Raw genomic sequence first — 21,584 nt, 5'->3', positions numbered from 1 at the left:
AGCAGAGGACCCCTGAGGGAACAGGAGATCAGTGGGATGCAGACCCCAAATTCTCATAAAAAGACCAAACTTAATGGTCTGACTGAGACTGGAGGAATCCTGGCGGCCATGCTCCCCAGACCTTCAGTTGACACAGGACAGGAACCATCCCCGAAGACAACTCATCAGACATGAAAGGGACTGGTCAGCGGGTGGGAGAGAGACGCTGATGAAGAGTGAGCTAATTATATCAGGTGGACACTTGAGATTGTGTTGGCAACTCTTGTCTGGAGGGGGGATGGGAGGATAGAGAGAGAGGGAAGCCGGCAAAATTGTCAAGAAAGGAGAGACTGAAAGGGCTGACTCAAGAGGGGGAGAGCAAGTGGGAGTAGGGAGTGAGATGTATGTAAACTTATATGTGACAGACTGATTGGATTTGTAAACGTTCACTTGAAGCTTAATAAAAGTTATTAAAAAAAAATTCATGTGAAAATAAGTAAAAGAGATGTTTTTAAATAATTGTGTCACAGAGCTATTTGGTTGTCTCTTTCACAGGGAAATGGGGGAAAACCAGACTTCAGTCACAGAGTTCATCCTACTAGGATTTCGTCTTGGCCCAGTGATGCAGCTGCTCCAATTTGGGATCTTCTCCATGTTCTACGCCTTCACCCTTCTGGGGAACGGGGCCATCCTAGGGCTCATCTCACTGAACCTCAGACTGCACACCCCCATGTACTTCTTCCTCTCCCACCTGGCCATCGTCGACATAGCCTATGCCTGCAACACGGTGCCCCAGATGCTGGTGAACCTCCTGAGTCCCACCATGCCCATCTCCTTCGCTGGCTGCCTTACACAGACCTTCCTCTTTATGGCTTTCGCTCACACAGAGTGTCTTCTCTTGGTGGTGATGTCCTATGATCGCTATGTGGCCATCTGCCACCCCCTCCGGTACTCTGCCATCATGAGCTGGAGGCTCTGCATCACCCTGGCTGTCACTTCCTGGGCATATGGCTCCCTCCTGGCCCTGGTCCATGTGGTCCTCCTTCTGCGACTGCCCTTTTGTGGACCTCATGAGATCAACCAATTATTCTGTGAAATCCTATCTGTCCTGAGGCTGGCCTGTGGGGACACCAGGCTCAACCTCATGGTCATCTTTGCAGACTGTGTGTTTGTCTTAGTGGGGGCTCTCTGCCTGGTGCTGGTCTCCTACACCTGTATCCTCTTTGCCATCCTAAGGATTCAATCTAGGGAGGGACGAAAAAAGGCCTTCTTCACCTGCTCCTCACACCTCTGTGTGGTTGGGCTCTTCTTCGGCAGTGCTATTGTCACATATATGGCTCCCAAATCCAGCCACCCTGAGGAGAAGCAGAAGGTCCTTTTCCTGTTCTACTGCATTTTCAACCCAATGCTGAACCCCCTCCTCTATAGCCTGAGGAACACAGAGGTGAAGGGTGCCTTGCAGAGAGCCCTGTGCAAGGAGAGTCATTCTCAATGAAGGTATCCCCTGAGTCACTAGCCCACGTGGATCCCAAGTCTTGAAGCTGATGACTGCATAAATAAGGACAAGTTCCCATCTCTCTCTTGTCTGTGTCTTAATGGCCCAGAGCTGGCCCAAACTCTTCCTTTGCAGAAAAATTTTAGTTTTCTTGCATTCATTGACTTTCTATCAGATATTATTTTATCGAATATAATTTTTTCTTTAATGGCTCATTGAGCTGACTGTAACATTTAAAGTTATTTTAATTCACATTTCTGGGTCCTGAATGTTGAATACGGTCTCTCTACCTCCCTAATCTGGCTATGCTAACTCATTCACCACAGATGTTACAGGGTTTGGTAGAAAAAAAAAACAATGCTGCAGCCAAGGGGAGTGATCCTCACAGGCAGTAGCATCTTGGCCATTCTCCCACAATTGCACTTGACCTGTTAAAGGATAACTCAGGGATATTTAGTTGTGTTGCATGTTGTTGAGAAATTTTTTATGAAAATTATTGACTCATATGAGGGAGTTAACCAGTAAACTGAGTAAAAGAACAAAGCTAAAACAGGATATATAGGAGAGAGGAGAAAAACATAATTGCAGGTGATGTTTACAAATTTAGAAATCAACTGGTTAGGTGAGGGCAAAGGGGCCAAACTGGGGCATCTGTCCTTGAGTAAGCTGATCGTGGTTAATCAAAGAAAACCATATGGGTTGTTTATGGATTCTCCAGAAAACTGAGTGTTGAGATGTGAAATACAGAGAGAGAGAGACCATGGCTATACAGTGTTTACCAGGTTCTTTTCATCAACGCTTCCACCTTGGTCAAACCAGGTGTGCATCATGTCCCTCATTAGAATGTATTGACCCTTAAATAGGAAATTCTACCGAATAGTGCATGTCCCTATATAGCTATTAATGTTGATGGTGAATTGACTCTTGCTGATTAAATCTAGTTCACAAATTCAGTGATCGGGCTAAGTCCCCACATATTTAGGTGGCTACCCAGAGTGTTACCTATAAAGTCCATTTTATACCCTACCCTGTGATGAACATGGCCACTTGCTGCCAAAAAAATTCTCAGCTTCTCAATAAAACTGGACAAAATACTTATTCATGGGAATGAATGTGTGCCCTTCACTTGGGGGTTAAGAAGTACTCAGCCTAACTCTGCACACTTTTGTAGGGGAAGAACTCCAGGCAGAGTTTCCTCAACGTAAAAACAAAATAGGTTTTTATAATAACAGCTAGCATTTTATCAATCACTTCCTTGGTCCCATACACCACACATGACTAGTCAAGTTACCTGGATTTCCTCATTTAACCATGAGAAGAAATCCATGAAAAAGGTCCAATTATCACTCCATTTTACATGTGCACATAACAGAAAGTACCCAACTCCAGATTTTTTCCTGGACAACCTGGCTCCTCAGCTCTCTATATTTGGCAGGCTCATAACAGTGTAGTATATTAATACCGTTGTTATTGAATAAAGACAAGGCTAAGCTATTCCTCAGCTTCAGCACAGCCTAATGTGTGTCACAGTGAGCTGACCTGTGCCCTGAGAAGCCGGGAGGACCAGACATCATTTATGGGAGGCTGGTCGTGCTGGGCGGCAAATCCTCTAGGCAGAGTTGCAAAAGGGCAGTGGATCTTCAGAGGAACATAAAAAGCAGAGAGAGTGAGAACAGAGGGTGTGCTCATTAACATTTTGATTTAGTTCACCTGAGGCCCGGGTAGCACTTTGAAGATTAAGGTGCACCTGACCCAAGCCTTGGTCTTTTCAATTGCCTCATATGCATGCAAAAGCTGAACAAAGAAAAAAGAAGATAGAAGCAGAAGTATACATCTGTATGTGGTGCTGGCAAAGAATATTGAATAAACCATGGGCTGCCACAGAAAGAACATACACTCATTGAAGAAATATAACCAGAACGCTCCTTAGGAGCAAGGATGGCAAAATTTTACACTTTCTTGATCCGGTTATTTTCTCCTTAATTTTTTTTTTTTAATATCATGTATTTCCCTTAATGGAACCATGCGGAGTCATGGAGTGTTTTTGAATTTTTAGTTGGTAAAACGGATTTTGAGAAATGTTATGTAGGAATACATGGCTACCACAAAACAATTGGAGTTCTTGGGCACAGTGATTAGTGGGCACCTGTGTTTCCCAATGGCCCTTGGTTGCTGGATGTACTGTGTGGCACATTCCATTAGGTAACATGGGAAACCTCTGTTTTTCCAAATATTATGACACAAAAAACAAACAAAAATGCCCACCAGATACTATGACACACACACACGCACAAACCATGCCCACCAGAGCTCCCCAACTACGACACAGGAAACTATAAACATGCTTACAAGGCTTATCTAGGGGAACAAAAGCAAAAAAATCAAAATTTTTGCCAATCGCACTTCTTCGACGTACTGTCTCAAATTTAAGGCTCTTTACCAAAGCTATTTGCCTTCAGTGAACATTAATTTTGCCTTCACCATTACACACATCCCCACTGGAGGGCAGCAAATACTTTTAGCAGGAAAAGTACACTAGAAAGAAATCTGAGAGCCATAAAAGGCGGACGGGCAGCTGCATATCCCACAGACCAAGAAAGAGTTAACTCACATCGAACGTGTCATCATCATATATCAACTTCCGGAAAAGGGCATCCGCTTGGTAAATTAGAGGGCCAACACAAACGAGGGAAGCCCTCCATGAGATGACTGACACAATAGTCACATAAGTGGACTCAAATAATGATCACGAAGGTGGTAAACTTTTCTTTTTAAAAGGATAACACTTTCTTTCAAACTTGAAATTGTTTTGTTCTGATGTATGTAAGGCTCCCAAAAGTCGGAGATGACTCGACAGCGACTAACAACAACAACAAAACCCAGAACCAAGATGCCCTAGTCTGCCTGTCTGTCTTTCTGTCTGTCTCTTTTCTTCCCTTGTTACCTCTCTCTCTAACTGACTGTGGGCCAGTGACAATTTTAAGCACTTTAGATATACTATCTCATTTAATTCTCATAGCAATCCTTTGAGTCTGAAAACAATCATGGTCGCACTTTATATATAGGAAGGCACAGTGAGATGCAGTAACGTGCCCTGTGTCCCACAGCTCATGAGTTTCCAGTCCAGGATGGAACTAGGACACTCCCATTCCTGACCCTCTGGTCATAATCACCATGTGACAGCCCTCCTTAGAGCATATCTGTGGGTAAAGAGCAGAGAAATCACGAGGTTGACATAAAACAAAGACTGCGTCCAAGGGACGGGCATGGGCTTTAGACAGAACAGGACTTACATCTGCTAAAGAATGCAGCCTGGCTCTGAACTGGTGTGTGAAAAAAGTAGGGGAGGGAGCAAGCACCCCATGTACTACAGAACGAAATACTGCCCGATGCTGTACCACCCTCACAGTCATTGTTATGCTCGGGCCCGTTGTTGCAGCTACTGTCTCAATCCATTTTATTGAGGGTCTTCTTATCCTTCACTGCCTCTCTACTTTAATAAGCATGACTGGTCCCTCTCGATAACATGTCCAAAGTACGTGAGACGTAGTCTCACCATTCTTGCTTCTAAAGAGCATTCTAGTTGTACTTCCAAGATGGATTTTGTTCCTTCTTTTGGCAGTCCATGGTATAGTCAATATTCTTCCTCAGCACAATTCAAAGACATCAATTCTTCTTCAGTCTTCCTTACTCATTGTCCAGATTTCACAAGCATATGAAGTGATTGAAAGTACCATGGCACCTTAGTCTTCAAGGTGGCATCTTTGCTTTTCAGCACTTTAAAGAGGTCTTTTGCAGCAGATTTACCCAACACAATGTGTCTTTTGATTTCTTGACTGCTGCTTCCATGGGTGTTGATTGTGGGTCCAAGTAAAATGAAATCCTTGACAACTTCAATCTTTTCTCCATTTATCATGATGTTGCTTGTTGGTTCAGTTGAGAGGATTTTTGTTTTCTTTATGTTGAGGTGTAATCCATACTGAAGGCTATGATTTTTGATCTTCATCAGTAAGTACTTCAAGTCCTCTTCACTTTCAGCGAGCAAGGTTGTGTTATCTGCATAATGTGGGTTGTTAATGAGTCTTCCTCCAATCCTGACACCCTGTTCTTCTTCATATAGTCCAGCTTCTTGGGTTATTTGTTCAGCATACAGATTGAATAGGTACGATGAAAGACTACAACTGTGACACATAACTTTCCTGGCTTCAAAACATACGGTATCCCCTTGTTCTGTTTAAACAACTGCCTCTTAATCTGTGTACAGGTTCCTCATGAGCACAATTAAGTGTTCTGGAATTCCCAAAACCTAACCCATTGCCATTGAGTCAATCCTGACTTATAGTCACCCAATGAATGTTCACTAAATAACACAAATGATCATTTAGCCCTAACTCCTATCCAAAGATATGTAACTCCAAACAACATATAACTGAAATATTCTACCAGGTTAGCCATTATTCTATCATCTTAGCTATTTTATTGTCCATCAGCCACTTTTATTTACAAATTTATTCAGTTCTTGCAAGAGTGTCTTATGGGGAGATATTGATAATTAATGACATACAATAAGCCAACGATCACAGATGAATTACAAACATCTTAGTGTTTAATATAAAAAAAATGAGGGGATATATATTGATTTCTCCCATGTAGAGCAGACATTATGGGCCTTTCAAAAAGATGTGCTTGTTGCTAAGCCCAATGTTTGTGGTCTTCCAGGATGAGCTGTGCTAGCAGAGTGGCCATGGGTGAGCATGAACCCTCCTACCTCTTGCAAGAGTGAGGAGATATTAGGTGTCATAACTCCTAAAAAAGATAGGATGGGGCTCTGTGGGTGGGAGCCAGTTTGTCTGCAACTGGTATGGCCCCGCAATGTCCCTGGCATTTGGAGTGGAGACTGCCAACCATCGACTTGAAGGACTGCTGTTTACTCCTTGCTAGGTAGTGTTGACAGGTGCTCTTCAGATGTTCATGTGGACACTGACCATCTCAGGGTATTGAAAAATACAAATTCTGATTCAGCAGGTTTGGAAATATCTGTTCAACATTTAAAAGTGCTTGCTAATTCTAAATATCTACTCCACAGAAATATTTGCATACGGATCTTCACAAAGATATATGTACAATGATTTTAAACTGAAGTACATTGTAAATTTAAAAAAAAGTTTTAGACTTTAATGCTGAGGTCTTTGTATAATTTTTGTCATTTTACTGCCTTAAAAAGTAAACATTGTAAAGATCAAAATTATTATGGTTTAATTTTAACAGAATACAGATAATTTTGAGTTATAGATATTGATGATTATATTCATAAAGATTTTCCCAGTTTTTAATTTGCATGATGTTCCCAAAAGTTATACTTAATTATCGGTTACCTACCTTGTTTTCATTGTTGTTAGGTGCCCTAGAGTCGATTCTGATTCATAGCGACCCTACACACAACACAAGGAAACACTGCCTGGTCCTTTGCCATCTTCACAATCATCTTTATGCTTGAGCCCATTGTTGCTGCCACTGTGTCAATCCATTTCATTGAAGGTCTTCCTCTTTTTCGCTGACCCTCTACTTTAACAAGCATGACTGATCCCTCCTGATAACGTGTCCAAATTATGTGAGACGTAGTCTCGCTGTCCTTGCTTCTAAGGAGCTTTCTGGTTGTACTTCTTCCAAGACAGATTTGTTCATTCTTTTGGCAGTCCATGGTATATTCAATGTTCTTCAACACCACAATTCAAAGGCATCAATTCTTCTTCGGTCTTCCTTATTCATTGTCCAGCTTTCACATGCATATGGGGCAATTGAAAACACCATGGCTTGGGTCAGGCACACCTTAGTCCTCAAGATGACATTTTTGTTTTTCAACACTTTAAAGAGGTCTTTTTTTAGTAGATTTGCCCAGTGCAATGCATCTTTTGATTTCTTGACTGCTGCTTCCATGGGTGTTGATTATAGATCCAAGTAAAATGAAATCCTCGACAATCTCAATCTTTTCTCCATTTATTATGATGTTGCTTGTTGGTTCAGTTGTGAGGATTTTTGTTTTCTTTATGTTGAGGTGTAATCCTTACTGAAGGCTGTGGTCTTTGATTTTCATCAGTAAGTGCTTCAACTCCCCTTCACTTTCAGCAAAGAAGGTTGTGTCATCTGTGTAATGCAAGTCGTAATGAGTCTTCCTCCAGTCTTTGATGCCCCATTCTTCTTCATAAAGTCTAGCTTCTCAAATTATTTCCTCAGCATACAGATTGAATAGGTATGGTGAAAGGATGTAACCCTGACACACACCTTTCCTATCTTTGTTCTAGTTCTTCCAATTTACATCCTAAATGTCTGCTTATAACCTATTTTCCTAAAATGCTGATTACATAACTGTATTCTCTACAACCATTCTTTATGCAGGTTTTCAGTTTGCTGCTTGCTCATGACACTTGATTTCCTGATTTCCACAACCTGGTAGATAATGTAAATATTTGATACTATTTTCAAGTAAGATTTTACGGTTTTGTTTGTGTTATTGTCTGTCGTATAAATTTGTGTTTTGTAAATGCTCACGTTTCATTCTTACCATTGTAGAAGCTATCCACGAGTTAGAACGTTTCACCTTGATAACAACTACACACTTTTGAGGTAGTTCATTTTCCTAAGGTTAAGTTTGTTGGACATATGTCCAGGCATGGATAGGTAACTTGAAATTTGCCTCCAAAATTGGAGGGTACCGAGAAAGTGAAGAAAGAGGTGATAAACTCCAGGGTGGCAGCAAAGAAGTTTATTAGGGAGACTTACATATGGGATGAGTCCTAGGTGGCAGCAGGACCAAAACAGATCTCCGTGCCCTGTACTGGGAGGGCACAGGTTTTATCGTGGTGCTGGATAAGAGTGGCTCTCTGCCAGGGTCCTATATAAGAATGCAAACTGTTGGGAACTGGTGGACCACATGAGGGTGCTTCATCTTTGGCCTCATAAAGCTTGTTTCCCCTTCAGTCCACCCCCTGATACAGGGTCTTACAATCTGCCATGACCCCCCTTTTATGTTAGAGTATGAGAGACTCCATTTCCTCCCTGCCAGGAACAGATATAGAAGTGGGGTTGGCCAGATGTCATATGGTGCCAACACATGTGCAAGAGACAAAGTTATTGTGTGCCCAGAACAGAGGGAAGGCATCTCTGGTAAGGAGAGGGAACTGGGAGAGAGAAGGCTACCCAGTTCTCAGATTCCTTATCAGGGAGTGCTCTGGGTCCAAAGCCTTTACTTAGGCAGTATGGATAGGAGGCGAGGAGGCAGACCATTCCCTCAGCAGTCTACCCCCAACTCGCATTAAGGTCCCAGAAAAATATGCAGAGCAGTACTAAGTCTTGGTAGGCCCCTCACCCATTTTGGACATTGAGCTGCATGTCTGTGGTTTGGTGCTTAACTCTGGTGGATGCCATATCTGTGCATCGTTTGAGGCAGCATTTAATGAGGGTTCCTGGTAGGACTGGCCCCAGCAGATTGACCAGGCCTGCTTAGAGAAAGATTCCTAATGGCCACCCCAGCTGTGGCTTAATCCAAGCCAAATGAGTAGATCAACGGATGGAATTTGCCCAATCTCGTGAATATATACCCACAGTCTAAATTCAATTTATGTAAAAATAGCATATTTCTTCTTAACATGGCACATTATATGAACAGTACACATTTCAATATAAGTAATACAAAAGTGCCCGTTCTCAGCACAATTGAACAAGGTATTACCGTTGCCAGACCAGGTTAAGTCAGACTTGGTGTAGTCAGTCAATGTACATTGGACCACCTGGTCATATTTTGCAAGTTCTCCAAGTCTAGTGTAACAACACACACAGTCTTAAAATTACCTCTCTCAGGGTCAAATCATTCAGTCCTGTGCTGTTTACACTTTTAACACACAGAGAGAAATTTACTTTTAAATTTGGAGCACTTTCAACAGGCAGCTTCCATACTTCAAAAGATGTTTTCTATGACTAGTGGAGTCAACCGTATTCATTTACCACATGGTCTCCTCAGTTCAACAGGTTACATATTTGATTGGTCCACGAGGTGTCCTCTTTGTTGACAGATCAGCAGGAACCATGCAGGGAGATGACTCATCATCTGGGTTTAAATGTTTCAGAGCCAACAGTTGGTCTGATTGGTAGCTCTAGCAAAAGCCTATATCATTGGGGCCTGTGAATGAGGGGCCTGTCCATCATTGTGAGATAATCTGGGAAGAAAAAAAGACATTTACTATCCTCCCCCCATCCCCACCTCCCATGGGATTTGAGGTGAGGGTTGCCCAGGTATAGCCACCCAGGTTGTTTGTCCTAGTCTGGAGACAGTGACCTCTGCAGGAACCCAGATCTTCGGTCAGGAACAGTCGTATACAAAAGAAACACATTTTATAGAATAGACAGTTTGATCAAAAAGATGACACAAATAAGAAATGCCCTTGCTTCATTGAGACTCCAGACTGCTTGCCTAGGATATATAGTTCAGGCTGGAGTTCTCTTGTCCCCTCCCATTAGTCATTTAAGCCTATCCACTGAGGTGCTTTATTGCCCCTATGGCTTGGGGATGATATATGGCGTGAAGATTTTATTCAAGATCAAGTGGATTCCTCAGTATAGGATAAAAGGTTCCGATATAACTTACCTGCCGAGAATGCCCTGGCCTGTTGGCTCGAGAATCTGTCCTGGGCAGGTTTTAGCCTTGAACAATATCTCATAGGCAGGTCAGTTTTTCTATGCTATTTGCCATTTTCTGATGACAGTGGCAGTCCATGCAGGTAGGTCCAGTCTAGGACGGTGTGTGAATGCCCATGGCCTGCCCTCTCTTAAATCCAGGAGGTGGTCGGTTGAACAACTCTGCTCTGGAGCAGAAGATGCCTCATCCTCTGCAGCCAGTTGGCAACAGCACTCTGATTGTTGGCCATTTTCCCCTCTCACGTAGGGCCTTTCTGGTGAACATCCGTACAAGAACAAAAGCTTAGCAGGAGCAGAACTGATTTTTTTTTTTTTTTTGCCCAGGTGTCTCATTCCCATAGGGACTTGCTTTATATGTCAGTCTGAGGGTTGTCCGTGGCCAGATCAAATTAGCTATAGCCCATGTCACATTTTCTGTGTACCTCGCCGCCCCCCCCCCCCATAATGGACTTAACTGCAGCAATTCATATCAGGGCTTGGAGGCAAAAGTTTACAGAAGTGTACATTAATACGTCAACGTTACCAATACATATCATAGGGGTTTGTAGGGGCTCTGAAAGGACTTATCCATAGTCAGGTTTGGTCAAGGGTCTTAATGATGGTGACCTCAGACCCAAAAATTTTCCTCATTTTGGTGCTAGGTGTTATACAGATGATATTCACCTGTACAATTCTATCTGAAAACCCAAGACATATGATTCTTTTCATTTCCTCGTTGAACTTTAATTGTAATATAAGGCCTTCGATCCTCCCTAGTGACAGGGGGTCCTAGGCTTAATCCTCATTTTAAATTATTTCTGAAAGTCCGAAGACCTGGGCAAAGTTGGCAGAAACCTCAATCATTTGTGGAGCCATGCCTCCATCATACCAAGTGCAAGCATGGGTTCAGCCCAGTTACCTGGTAATATGGAGGCAAGTCCTCCTATTTTAGTATTCTTTTTATTATTGCACCTGTGACTACCTTGCTGCTCAATTATATTGGTGGGGTCAGTTATCAAAGAACTCCAGAGAAGGCCTGTAAGGTCTCTACAAGGTCACTCAACACAAGATATCTTGAAGGGCTTTTTACTCCTCTCTTTTTCTGTTTCTTAACTCTTGCTTTGCACTTATAGTTAAGAGGGTGTTCTCAACACCAGGGACCTGCTTAGCCCCCAAACTATCTTTGGTCCCATTTTTGGAGGGCTTTGAGCAATGGCTGTGGGGTTGTTCCCCTAGGCCTTCAGTCCTCCATCTTTACAAACCTGCAGGCGAGGATTTCTAGTTGCTCATCCTGTTCTCCTGGCCACACACACCTGTCACACATGTCTTTTCAACTGCAAATCTTTCTGCAAAGCTCTTACGCCCACTTCAGTAGGTAGCTGGGTTTCCACACTTATGAAGGTATACATCTGGCTACAAATAGGATATGCTGCTTTTTTCTGGGGCATTCCTGTACTCTGATTTCCCCCACAGAGAAGCATATGGGTCAGACATCCCCACTTGGATGTTATTGGCTAACCCAGGATTTCCCCCACATAAAAGCATGTGGACAAGACCTCCCCACATGAAGGTCACTGACCAATACGGGATTTCCCCCACGGAAGCGCATCCAGGCCACAACTCTCCACATGGAGGTCCCTGGCCACCCTAGGTTTTCCCTCACAGAGGCCTCACTCCCAATTGCCATTGCCTTGGTCTCCTGGCTGGCTTACCAATTGTCTAGGCATGGATCAGTAACTTGAAATTTGCCCCCAAAATTGGAGTGTGCCAAGAGACCAAAGAACAAGGTGGGCAACTCCAGGGTGGCAGAAAGAAGTTCATAAGGGAAACTGACGTACAAGGTGAGTCCTGTGCAGCAGCAGTACCTAAGCAGATCTCCAAGTTCTGCAGTGGAAGGGCAGAGGTTTTATAGTGGTGGTGGACAACAATGGCTCCATGCCAGGGGCTTACATAACAATGCAAACAGTAGTGAACTGGTGGACTGCATGAGGGCACTCATGTTCAGCCTGGCAGAGTTTGTTTCCCCTTCAATGTCACAAAATATTATATTTAATTTTTGATTAAGTTCAACTTTTCCATTCTTACATTCTAAAGTGTTGTTTATATAATGTTAAATGTAGAAAGCCATATCCTAAAACTAATATTTTTACAATATTTTTTCTTCAAGATCGGTTTCCTGATTTCCACATTTTCTACACTTCACCTGAAAAATGGAAAGAGAAATGAAAAAGAAAATGCCCTCGTATTTATGGATTGTCTTCTATGTATAAGATTTCATACGATTGGGAGCAGTGATGTTTGTCCCGAAACGTGTGTTTCCTCCCAAACTGGATGTATGTGTTCTTGAAACTGTACAAACCATTCCAGTTTTCCCCAGGTGTATGCCATAACCCCAGCAAGTCAGGGGTCACAATGTAGAGAAACATTAGTTTTTCACTTGCATGATTGCCTGATAGGTGATTCCTGACTGCTATGCATAATAGAAGACAGAAACATAAATATATACCAAAGCATCTTAGGCAGAAAATCTTTCCCCCACCCAGGAGAGGCAGAAATATTCCAGAGGAAGATACCTTGGGAAGGGAATTCCTCCTTGCCTCCCCTGAGAGCACATACTCTGAATGAGTACCCTCTCTCATCAGAGGAGAGATTGAAGAGCATCTCCAGCGAGACCTGCCTTGGTGGTTAGTTCCCTTGAGCCCCCTCCTTCCAGCCAGGTTCTAATGAGCCCCATGGGATCCCTCAGCCCTCTTGGGACCCTCACTCTGAGCCCTGCCCACTAATGCTCCACTGGGCATCCCCAGTTCTCTGAGTTGTTCTTGAAGTCAGCTGATTTGGGGGTCCTGGGCCTCGACTAACTTTCTCCCCATCTCTGCAGAAGCCCCAGGGACCCTGGTCACACAGGGGAGAAGTTGAGTTTCCATGGGAAGTGGGGAGCATGCTCCTTGTCCATAGGGGCTGCTCCCTGACAGATGCCCTGAACCACTGAGATTTGGGGACGGGCCACATTGGGACTCATGACACCAATGGTGTGCTGAGTACTTGGGGACTGTGACAGGTGATGTTGCTTAGGGTGAACTCTGTGGTGCTGCCTGCTTCCTGAATGTATGCCCTGCAAGATGAGGACAGAACAGAAGGCCTCATCCCTCTGTCCAGTGAAGGGGGGCACACCACGCATCTCATGACCACCCTTTATCTCCTAAAGAAGCAGGGTGAGCCCATCAGAGAATAAACCCTCCTCTGCTGACGATGCTGACACTTTTCCATGAGGAAAAGAAGGAGGGTGCTGCAGCTACCATGGAAGCTTCCAGAGAGAGTAGGACTCTGTCGAAGCCTGCAAGTTCTTCCAAAAAGGCGCTAACCAGGTTTCAGCTTTGATGCAATCTTAAATGCCTTTAGATATGCTGTAGCACATGCCCTTGTGTCGACTGTCACTCTGGGACCACGACTCTTTATTTAAGCATTGGAAAGGAAAGTAAGTACTCTCTGTTAATGCTAAATGTATATGCTCATCATCGGTATCGTATATGAACCATTCCAAGGAAAGTGGTAAAAAAATCAGATGTACATTTTATGGGCAAAATACATAAGTGTTTAGAATTTGAATTTTATTCCACTGGCGGAGAAAAGCCATGTGATTGAGGTTTGTGTTGAGGAAGATGATACTGAAAAAATTAAATAAAGAAGATCTATATTATGAGTTTACATTAGATATACGGAATAATTTTCCTAGCCAAAAGAAATAACAGTAGGGTATATTACGGAGCAATCCTACATCAGGAAAACTAACAGATGGTGGTGATTTATGAATCCTGGACTTAATTCCTGTCAGCACACCCACAAGGGTCTGTTCTCTCACGCCAAGTCCCTGAGAGCAGGTTTCCTGCAGTGGGTGTGAAGCAGAGTGGATACTCAGTCTCCTATGCCTCTGTCGTTAAGCACAGGTTTAAGGGCAGTGTCAGACACCTATGTTCTCACACTCCATAAAGTTGTGTAAATATGAGTTGCTCTGTAGCCCAGAGGAAAATGTTTGAGGTGGGGATGGAAAGAGTACACAAAAGTGAGTGAAGTGTTACCTCAAATTGGAGGAGGGTAAGATGGTAAAGAATACCTTACAATTTCTTGTAGGATTTCTGTGTTTAATGTGTACCTTTTCACTTATCCTTGCTCTCTCTCCTGCTGTTTCCCAATAAAGTCTCCACAAAGGTCAGAACAGTCAACCTGCTTCCCTACCTGCTTCTCATGCCTGACCACAGAAGGCACTCCATGGAGGTGATCAGTGATGATCAGCCTACAAGCGGAGAGCCTGTGATTACGTGAGACCAGCACTCAGCTCTTGTCCACAGTTCTCAGGGGTTCCTACATCCAGAACATCACTTGCCTTTCAGCCTTCACCCTGTAAGTTAACTTTGCCAAACCTGGGTTTATAACTGTGCGTGCAGGAAGATGGACTCATTTTCAGCCCTACCCTTCAGTTGAGGTATGGTTGTCATAATAGGTGACCATTTTATTAGAAATTCTGTTTTACCCATGTGCACTATTTTAGAAAAGAACTTAACAGCTCTTCAACTTTTACATTCACTTTTTGAAAAAACTATCAAATTCCTGAAGCTTTGTTAATATATGAAGAGATGATTTCCTTCTTAGGTATCTACTTTGGAAGTTCAGAGTTGCCTGATTATATACTAACCAGATAACAATATGTCATTCTTTTAACTCTGAAATTGTACATCTATGTCATTGTTGTTGTGTGCCTTCAGTTAATTCTGACTCATAGTGATAAATGTAAATTAACATGCATGAGCGTGCCTGGAAGTTACATTTGGAACTAGGCTATATTTCTAGATATCCCCTTCGCCTCTCATCATCCCCTGGGAAATGGAACCTGTCTGAGTTTCATTTGGTTGTTTTTAACTATAATCAGATATGTAATTTAAGTATCAATTAAAATGAGGGGGAAATGAGGAAAAAAGAGAAGTATATCCAAAATTCAATTGTTTAAATGCTTTGAAAATTCTTCATTTGTTCCTACCGAATTTTAAATGTCCTATTTTAATACAAATCATCAGGGGTGAAATTCTTTGGTATTGCTATACTTTTATTTTGTTTGGGAGAAATGGACTGAACTTGACATAAATATATTCTAAAAGAAATCATATTGAATATAAGGAAATCAACACTTAAGTCATTGCACATTTATTTATATTCACTGATTTATTTGTTATCCAACAACTATTTATTAGCTTACAGGGATACAAAAATGAACAAGCCCATTCCACTACCGTAGAAGAAATCTAGTTTGAAACAAACAGGGCTACTGTGCTAGAGAAATCTTAATGTTCTCTGACCTTTTGTGTCTGACTTTCAGTTTAGCTTTAAAAACCCATGTTTTGCACTGTGTGTGTGTGTTTTTCTTTGTGTTTTCATCTTGAATATTACAGACGGAAACAAAGAGAATTAGAAAAAGAGGTTTTATAAGTAGGTGGATTTAAATGCATCCTTCAGAGTCAAATGTTTTCCCAAGCTTTTTGTGTTTAAAATATAAATTTTGAAAGTTTGTGGGGTGCAGATATTTGTCACAGTAACCTGAAAATCAACTAAGCCTTGGTCATGCGTATGGAACTTTAAATATGTTTCTTAGATTGCGTTTTCTCCAGATGATTTAACAATTTATCAGTAATGTTCATAAGAAAACAGGTATCCTATCTGTAATGGCTATTAGGGGTTCCAGTTTTATTCCTGAGTCTCACTTCAATGAAAATGCCTCGCTCTGGGGTCAGATCTTTGCTTTGTAGATCCAGCTTTGGGAACTGTGTTCAGGAATGGCATCATGCCATCTACAACCTCAACAGGACAGAAGGTAAGCCGAAGTGTCTGTTTATTTACTATTTAAAATGCATCTGCAAAATGGGCCAGGAACTTTGCTGATAAGCACTTTCCATTACAGAAATATCTGCACAGAAAGATAAACTATTGCCTAATGGTATATATTGCAGCTCTGGAAGAACTCAGTCATCTATGCCAAGAAATCTGGAAGACAGCTACCTGGTCAACAGACTGGAAGAGATCTATATTTATGCCTATTCCCAGAAAGGTGATACCACCGATTACAGAAATTATCAAACAATATCATTAATATCACACACAAGTAAATTTTGCTGAAGATCATTCAAAAGGGGCTGCAGCAGTATACCGACAGGAACTGCCAGAAATTCAAGCCAGATTAAGAAGAGGACTCAGAACCAGGGATATCATTGCCGGTGTCAGATGGATCCTGGCCTAAAGCAGAGAATACCAGAAAGATGTTTATCTGACTTTTATTGACTATGTTAAGGCATTCAACTGTGTGGATCATAATAAAGTATGGACAACATTGTGAAGAATGGGAATTCCAGAACACTTAATTGTGCTCATGAGGAACCTGTAGATAGATCAAGAGGTAGTTATTCGAACAAAACAAGAGGATACTGATTGGTTTAAAGTCAGGAAAGGTGTGCGTCAGGGTTGTATTCTTTCATCATACCTATTCAATTTGTATACTGAGCAAATAATCCAAGAAGCTGGACTCTATGAGGAAGAACAGGGCATCAGGATTGGTGGAAGACTTATTAACAACCTGTGTTATGCAGATGACACAACCTTGCTTGCTAAAAGTGAAGATGACTTGAAGCGCTTACTGATGAAGATCAAAGACCACAGCCTTTAGTATGGATTACACCCTAACATAAAGAAAACAAAAATCCTCACAACTGGACCAATAAGCAACATCATGATAAATAGAGAAAAGATTGGAGTTGTCAAGGATTTCACTTTACTTGGATCCACAATCAACACCTGTAGAAGCAGCTGTCAAGAAATTCCATTGGGCATATCTGCTGCAAAAGACCTCTTTAAAGCGTTGAAAAGCAAAGATGTTACCTTAAGACTACGGTGCACCTGACCTAAGCTATGGTGTTTTCAATCACCTTCTATGAATGAAAGCTGGACCATGATAAAGAAGACTGAAGAAGAATGATGTCTTGAATTGTGGCATTGGTGAAGAATATTGAATATACCATGGGCTGCCAGAAGAACGAACATATCTGTCTTGGAAGAATTACAAGCAGAATGTTCCTGAGAAGCAAGGATGGCAAGACTATGTCTCATATACCTTGGTCATGTCGTCAGGCAGGATCAGTCCTTGGTAAAGTAAGGGGTCAGAGAAAAAGAGGAAAACCCTCACTGAGATGGATTGACACAGTGACTGCAACAATGGGCTTAAGCATAACAACATTGTAAGGATGGTGCAGGACCAGGCAGTGTTTCGTTCTGTTATACATAAGGTCACTTTGAGTCAGAACCGACTCGATGGCACCTAACAATGACAACAATGGTATATTGCGGAGCAAGAGTTAAGAGCAGGAGGAGTTAATCAAAGATCTCACATGGCTAAGGCTATTGATCACTGATTGCCTAAGTCATCTACGTAGACTATAGACATAGAACTTCCTGGTGGTTAGGGAAAACTGACCAGTCTTCCACTTGCCCGAACATCTTTAAAGATGCACTGAAAAATGCTGTCATTCTGGTCTGTTGTCTACACTCCACATGGACACTGTCCTTCCTTTTCCGAGGTCATTCTCCAGACAGGTTCCCCACGCAACTGACAATAATGGGTTCACTGAATCGCAGTTGCACGCCTAGCCCACTCTCTGCACCAAAGCACCTCGAGTGGGGTTTGGGGGCTCCTCACAATCTCCAGTTACATGTTCCCTGATAGTATGCTGCTCCCCCCCCCATAGCTATTTCATAGTTCCATGTTGCTTTCACAAGTTTATTTCTAGAATGCACCTTGTCTCTTATGTTCAAGTTCCTAGGGGAATATTAACTTGACATCTCCATTGACCACTACACCAGGGACTGGCTCAGATCTGCACCTTTCCTTGCATCAGTCCTGGAGAAGATCCCAAGCTTCAGTTCTTTTGTGCTTGCAATGGCACTGACAAGTGTCTGCACTGGAAAATATGCTGGATTTCAACATTGTTCATTGAGGAAGCCATGACCGAAGCTCAAAGGTCACAAAGCCAGGTTTATTAATTTAGCATAAATCATAGACTAAGCATCTGATTGCCAACTCATTGATGCTACCATTTGGCAAGTGACAAAGAAACTGACTTATCCATTTATCAATTATTTGTTTCTGTTATCCACTTCTAAAAAAAAAAAAGTTTTCACTTCTAAAGTATTTCATAATTCTTCTGGCTGAGGTTGTCCACTGTTTTGGATTTCAGGTACAGTGCATGTTACAAATATCAAGGGTTGAATTAACACCAGTATGGGTTTATTCATATTTTCATTCCAGGCTATGGCCTTTTTTATTTTCTTGATTCATAAATTTTCCAGCCTTGAGACAAAATAGGAAAGAGGGCTATACAGGTAGTAAAAGTAGAATTATATGTGCAGTTGTTTTCATATACATGTCCATAGGCACCCACCGTATCTATTATGGAAATTCTGGGGAATATACAGGAACACAAACACATTTCCACCATGCACACAGGCACCCAGCTTGTAACACCAAGATGCAAGATCAAATACAATTGCTCTAAAGAACATGGGTTGCATTATTAAAAATTATTTGGGTATATTAATAGTTTGTGATTGCTCAGTTGCCTAGCTGCCATATTGTCAAATGCTGGTTTGTTGCCATTTCCCAAAGAAAAGATATATATTTCACATATACACACACACACACACACACGGCATATATGTGTGAATGTAAGTGTGTGTATATGTGTGTGTATAAACAAATAGAGAAGTTAGAAACAGAAATGAGACAGATAGAGATATATCCTATCTACTGCTTCCTTCCTATGCCCTAACCAAAAACACTGTCATAGAGGTTGCTGATTCATAATTTGCTCCCAGTAGTGTCAAGTTGGCTGCTAACCAAAAGGTCAGAAGTTCAAACCCTCCAGCCGTTCTTCAGGAGAAAGATGTGGCAGTTTGCTTCGGTAAAGATTTACGACACGGAAAACCCTATTGGCAGTTCTATAGGGTCCTATAGGGTCACTATGTATCAGACTCAACTCAACAGCAGTGGGCTTGGTATTTGGTTTAGAGTCATGTAAGGCATGAGATGAGATTCTTTAGTTAGATCTAGATATTGATTCATGATTTCTACTGAAGTTAAATTTTTTCTTTTCTAAGGCTATTCTCATTTTTAAATTTCTTCCATTACTGATTATTTTTATTCTCCAAAAAATTCTCTTACTGATTTGAACACATGCAGCTGAAAGACCATTCATACTTCGTGATTATTTTCTTTGTACTCTGATGGAATTTTTTTTTTCTGTCCATGACAGTGTCAATGGCCCTAGGCACCAAATTATGGATGACACAAGTCGCTTCTGTAAAACTGATGCCAAATTAAGAATTTAGACAACAGGCCCTTAATTTCTGTTTTTTTTAATAAGTAAGTCTTCATTGATTTATTTATAATTGAATGAGCTCTTAAAAGGGTTTACTAATACTTTTTCATGCATTAAAAATTCGTGGCGCAGTAAATAAATGTTTTTAAATAATTGTGTCACAGAGCTATCTGGTTGTCTCTTTCACAGGGAAATGGGGGAAAACCAGACTTCAGTCACAGAGTTCATTCTACTAGGATTTCGTCTTGGCCCAGTGAAGCAGCTGCTCCTTTTTGGGATCTTCTCCGTGTTCTACACCTTCACCCTTCTGGGGAACGGGGCCATCCTAGGGCTCATCTTACTGAACCCCAGACTGGACACCCCCATGTATTTCTTCCTCTCCCACCTGGCCATAGTTGACATGTCCTATGCTTGCAACACGGTGCCCCAGATGCTGGTGAACCTCCTGAGTCCCACCACACCTATATCCTTTGCTGGTTGCATCACACAGACCTTCCTCTTTATGACTTTCGCTCACACGGAATGTCTTCTCTTGGTGGCGATGTCCTATGATCGCTATGTGGCCATCTGTCACCCCCTCCGGTACTCTGCCATCATGAGCCAGAGGTTCTGCATCACCCTGGCTGTCACTTCCTGGGCATGTGGCTCCCTCCTGGCCCTGGTCCATGTGGTCCTCCTCTTGAGACTGCCCTTCTGTGGGCCTCAGGATATCAACCACTTCTTCTGTGAAATCCTGTCTATTCTGAGACTGGCCTGTGCAGATACATCACTCAACCACGTGGTCATATTTGCAGCCTGTGTGTTTATCTTAGTGGGGCCCTTCTGCCTGGTGCTGGTCTCCTACACCCACATTCTCTTTGCCATTCTGAAGATTAAGTCAGGGGGTGGACGAAGAAAGGCCTTCTCTACCTGCTCCTCCCACCTCGGTGTGGTTGGGCTCTTCTTTGGCAGTGCCATTGTCACATATATGACCCCCAAATTCAGCCACCCTGAGGAGCAGCAGAAGGTCCTTTTCCTGTTTTATAGCGTTTTCAACCCAATGCTGAACCCGCTGATCTATAGCCTGAGGAGCACAGAGGTGAAGGGTGCCTTGCAGAGAGCACTGTGCAAGGGGAGTCAGTCCCGATTGGGGTGACCCTTGAGTCACCAGTATAAGTAGGTTCCAAGTCTTGGCGCTGATGACTGCCTAAATCAGGACAAGGCCACTCTCTCTTCATGTCTGTGTCATAATTGCCCAGAGCAAGCCCAATTGCTTCCTTTGCAGGAAAATTTTAGCTTTCTTGCATTCATTGACTTTCTATCAGATATGATTTTATCGAATTTTTTTTTCTTAGATTGCTTATTGAGTTCAGCATCTTAAAATTAAAAATTATTTTAATTCACATTTCTGTGTCCTAAAAGTTGAATTCTGTCTCTCTACATCCCTAATCTGGCTATGCAAACTCTCATCACAGATGTCACAGGATTTGGGAGAAAAGAACACGCTGCAGTCAAAGGAAGTGATCCTCACACCCAATGGCATTATGTCCCTTTTCCCATATTTGCATCTGCCCTGTTAAAGGATAACTCAGGGATATTTAGTTGTGTTGCATGTTGTTGAAGGAGCCCTGGTGGTACAGTGGTTAAAGCAGTCAGCTGTAGCCAGAAATTTGGCGGTTTGAACCCATCACCTGCTCCACGAAAGAAAGATGTGGCAATCTGCTTCTGTACAGATTTATAGGCTTGGGAATCATATGGGGAAATTCTATTCTGTAAGATTGTTATGAATCAGAATCGACTCAATGGCAATGGGTTTGGGATTTATAGGCATGCTGTTGTGGTATGTGGCAGTTCTACTCTGTCCTATAAGGTCGCTATGAGTCGGAATCGACGCAACAGCACTGGGCTTGGTTTTTTTATTGTTGTTGTTGAGATATTTTGTATGAAAATTATTGGCTCATATAAGGGAGTTAACCAGTAAACTGCGTGAAAAAAGTTAAAAGAGGATACATAGGCGAGGGGAGAAAAATAAAATTGCAGATGGTATTTAC

The 21,584-nt window shown here is 42.2% G+C and overlaps 2 protein-coding genes across 2 annotated transcripts; both read left to right on the top strand.

Moving 5' to 3' along the window:
* The first annotated feature begins 538 nt into the window (after positions 1–538).
* On the top strand, positions 539–1,474 carry LOC126081741 (olfactory receptor 2A1/2A42-like). The gene has a single exon (XM_049893796.1). The coding sequence runs from the start codon at positions 539–541 to the stop codon at positions 1,472–1,474; it is 936 nt and encodes a 311-aa protein (XP_049749753.1).
* An 18,273-nt stretch (positions 1,475–19,747) lies between these two features.
* Positions 19,748–20,689, top strand: LOC126082104 (olfactory receptor 2A1/2A42-like). Its single transcript, XM_049894557.1, has one exon. It carries the CDS (start codon positions 19,748–19,750, stop codon positions 20,687–20,689), a length of 942 nt encoding a protein of 313 aa, XP_049750514.1.
* The last annotated feature ends 895 nt before the right edge of the window (positions 20,690–21,584 follow it).

Source organism: Elephas maximus, chromosome 8, assembly GCF_024166365.1.
Source record: "Elephas maximus indicus isolate mEleMax1 chromosome 8, mEleMax1 primary haplotype, whole genome shotgun sequence".
In the NCBI taxonomy this organism is placed as follows: Eukaryota; Metazoa; Chordata; class Mammalia; order Proboscidea; family Elephantidae; genus Elephas; species Elephas maximus.
This window is presented reverse-complemented; position numbering and strand designations above follow the sequence as displayed.

What these genes read in the sequence shown, in the direction of transcription:
- LOC126082104 (XM_049894557.1), top strand. Translation starts at nt 19,748, where the DNA reads ATGGGGGAAAACCAGACTTCAGTCACAGAGTTCATTCTACTAGGATTT.
- LOC126081741 (XM_049893796.1), top strand. Translation starts at nt 539, where the DNA reads ATGGGGGAAAACCAGACTTCAGTCACAGAGTTCATCCTACTAGGATTT.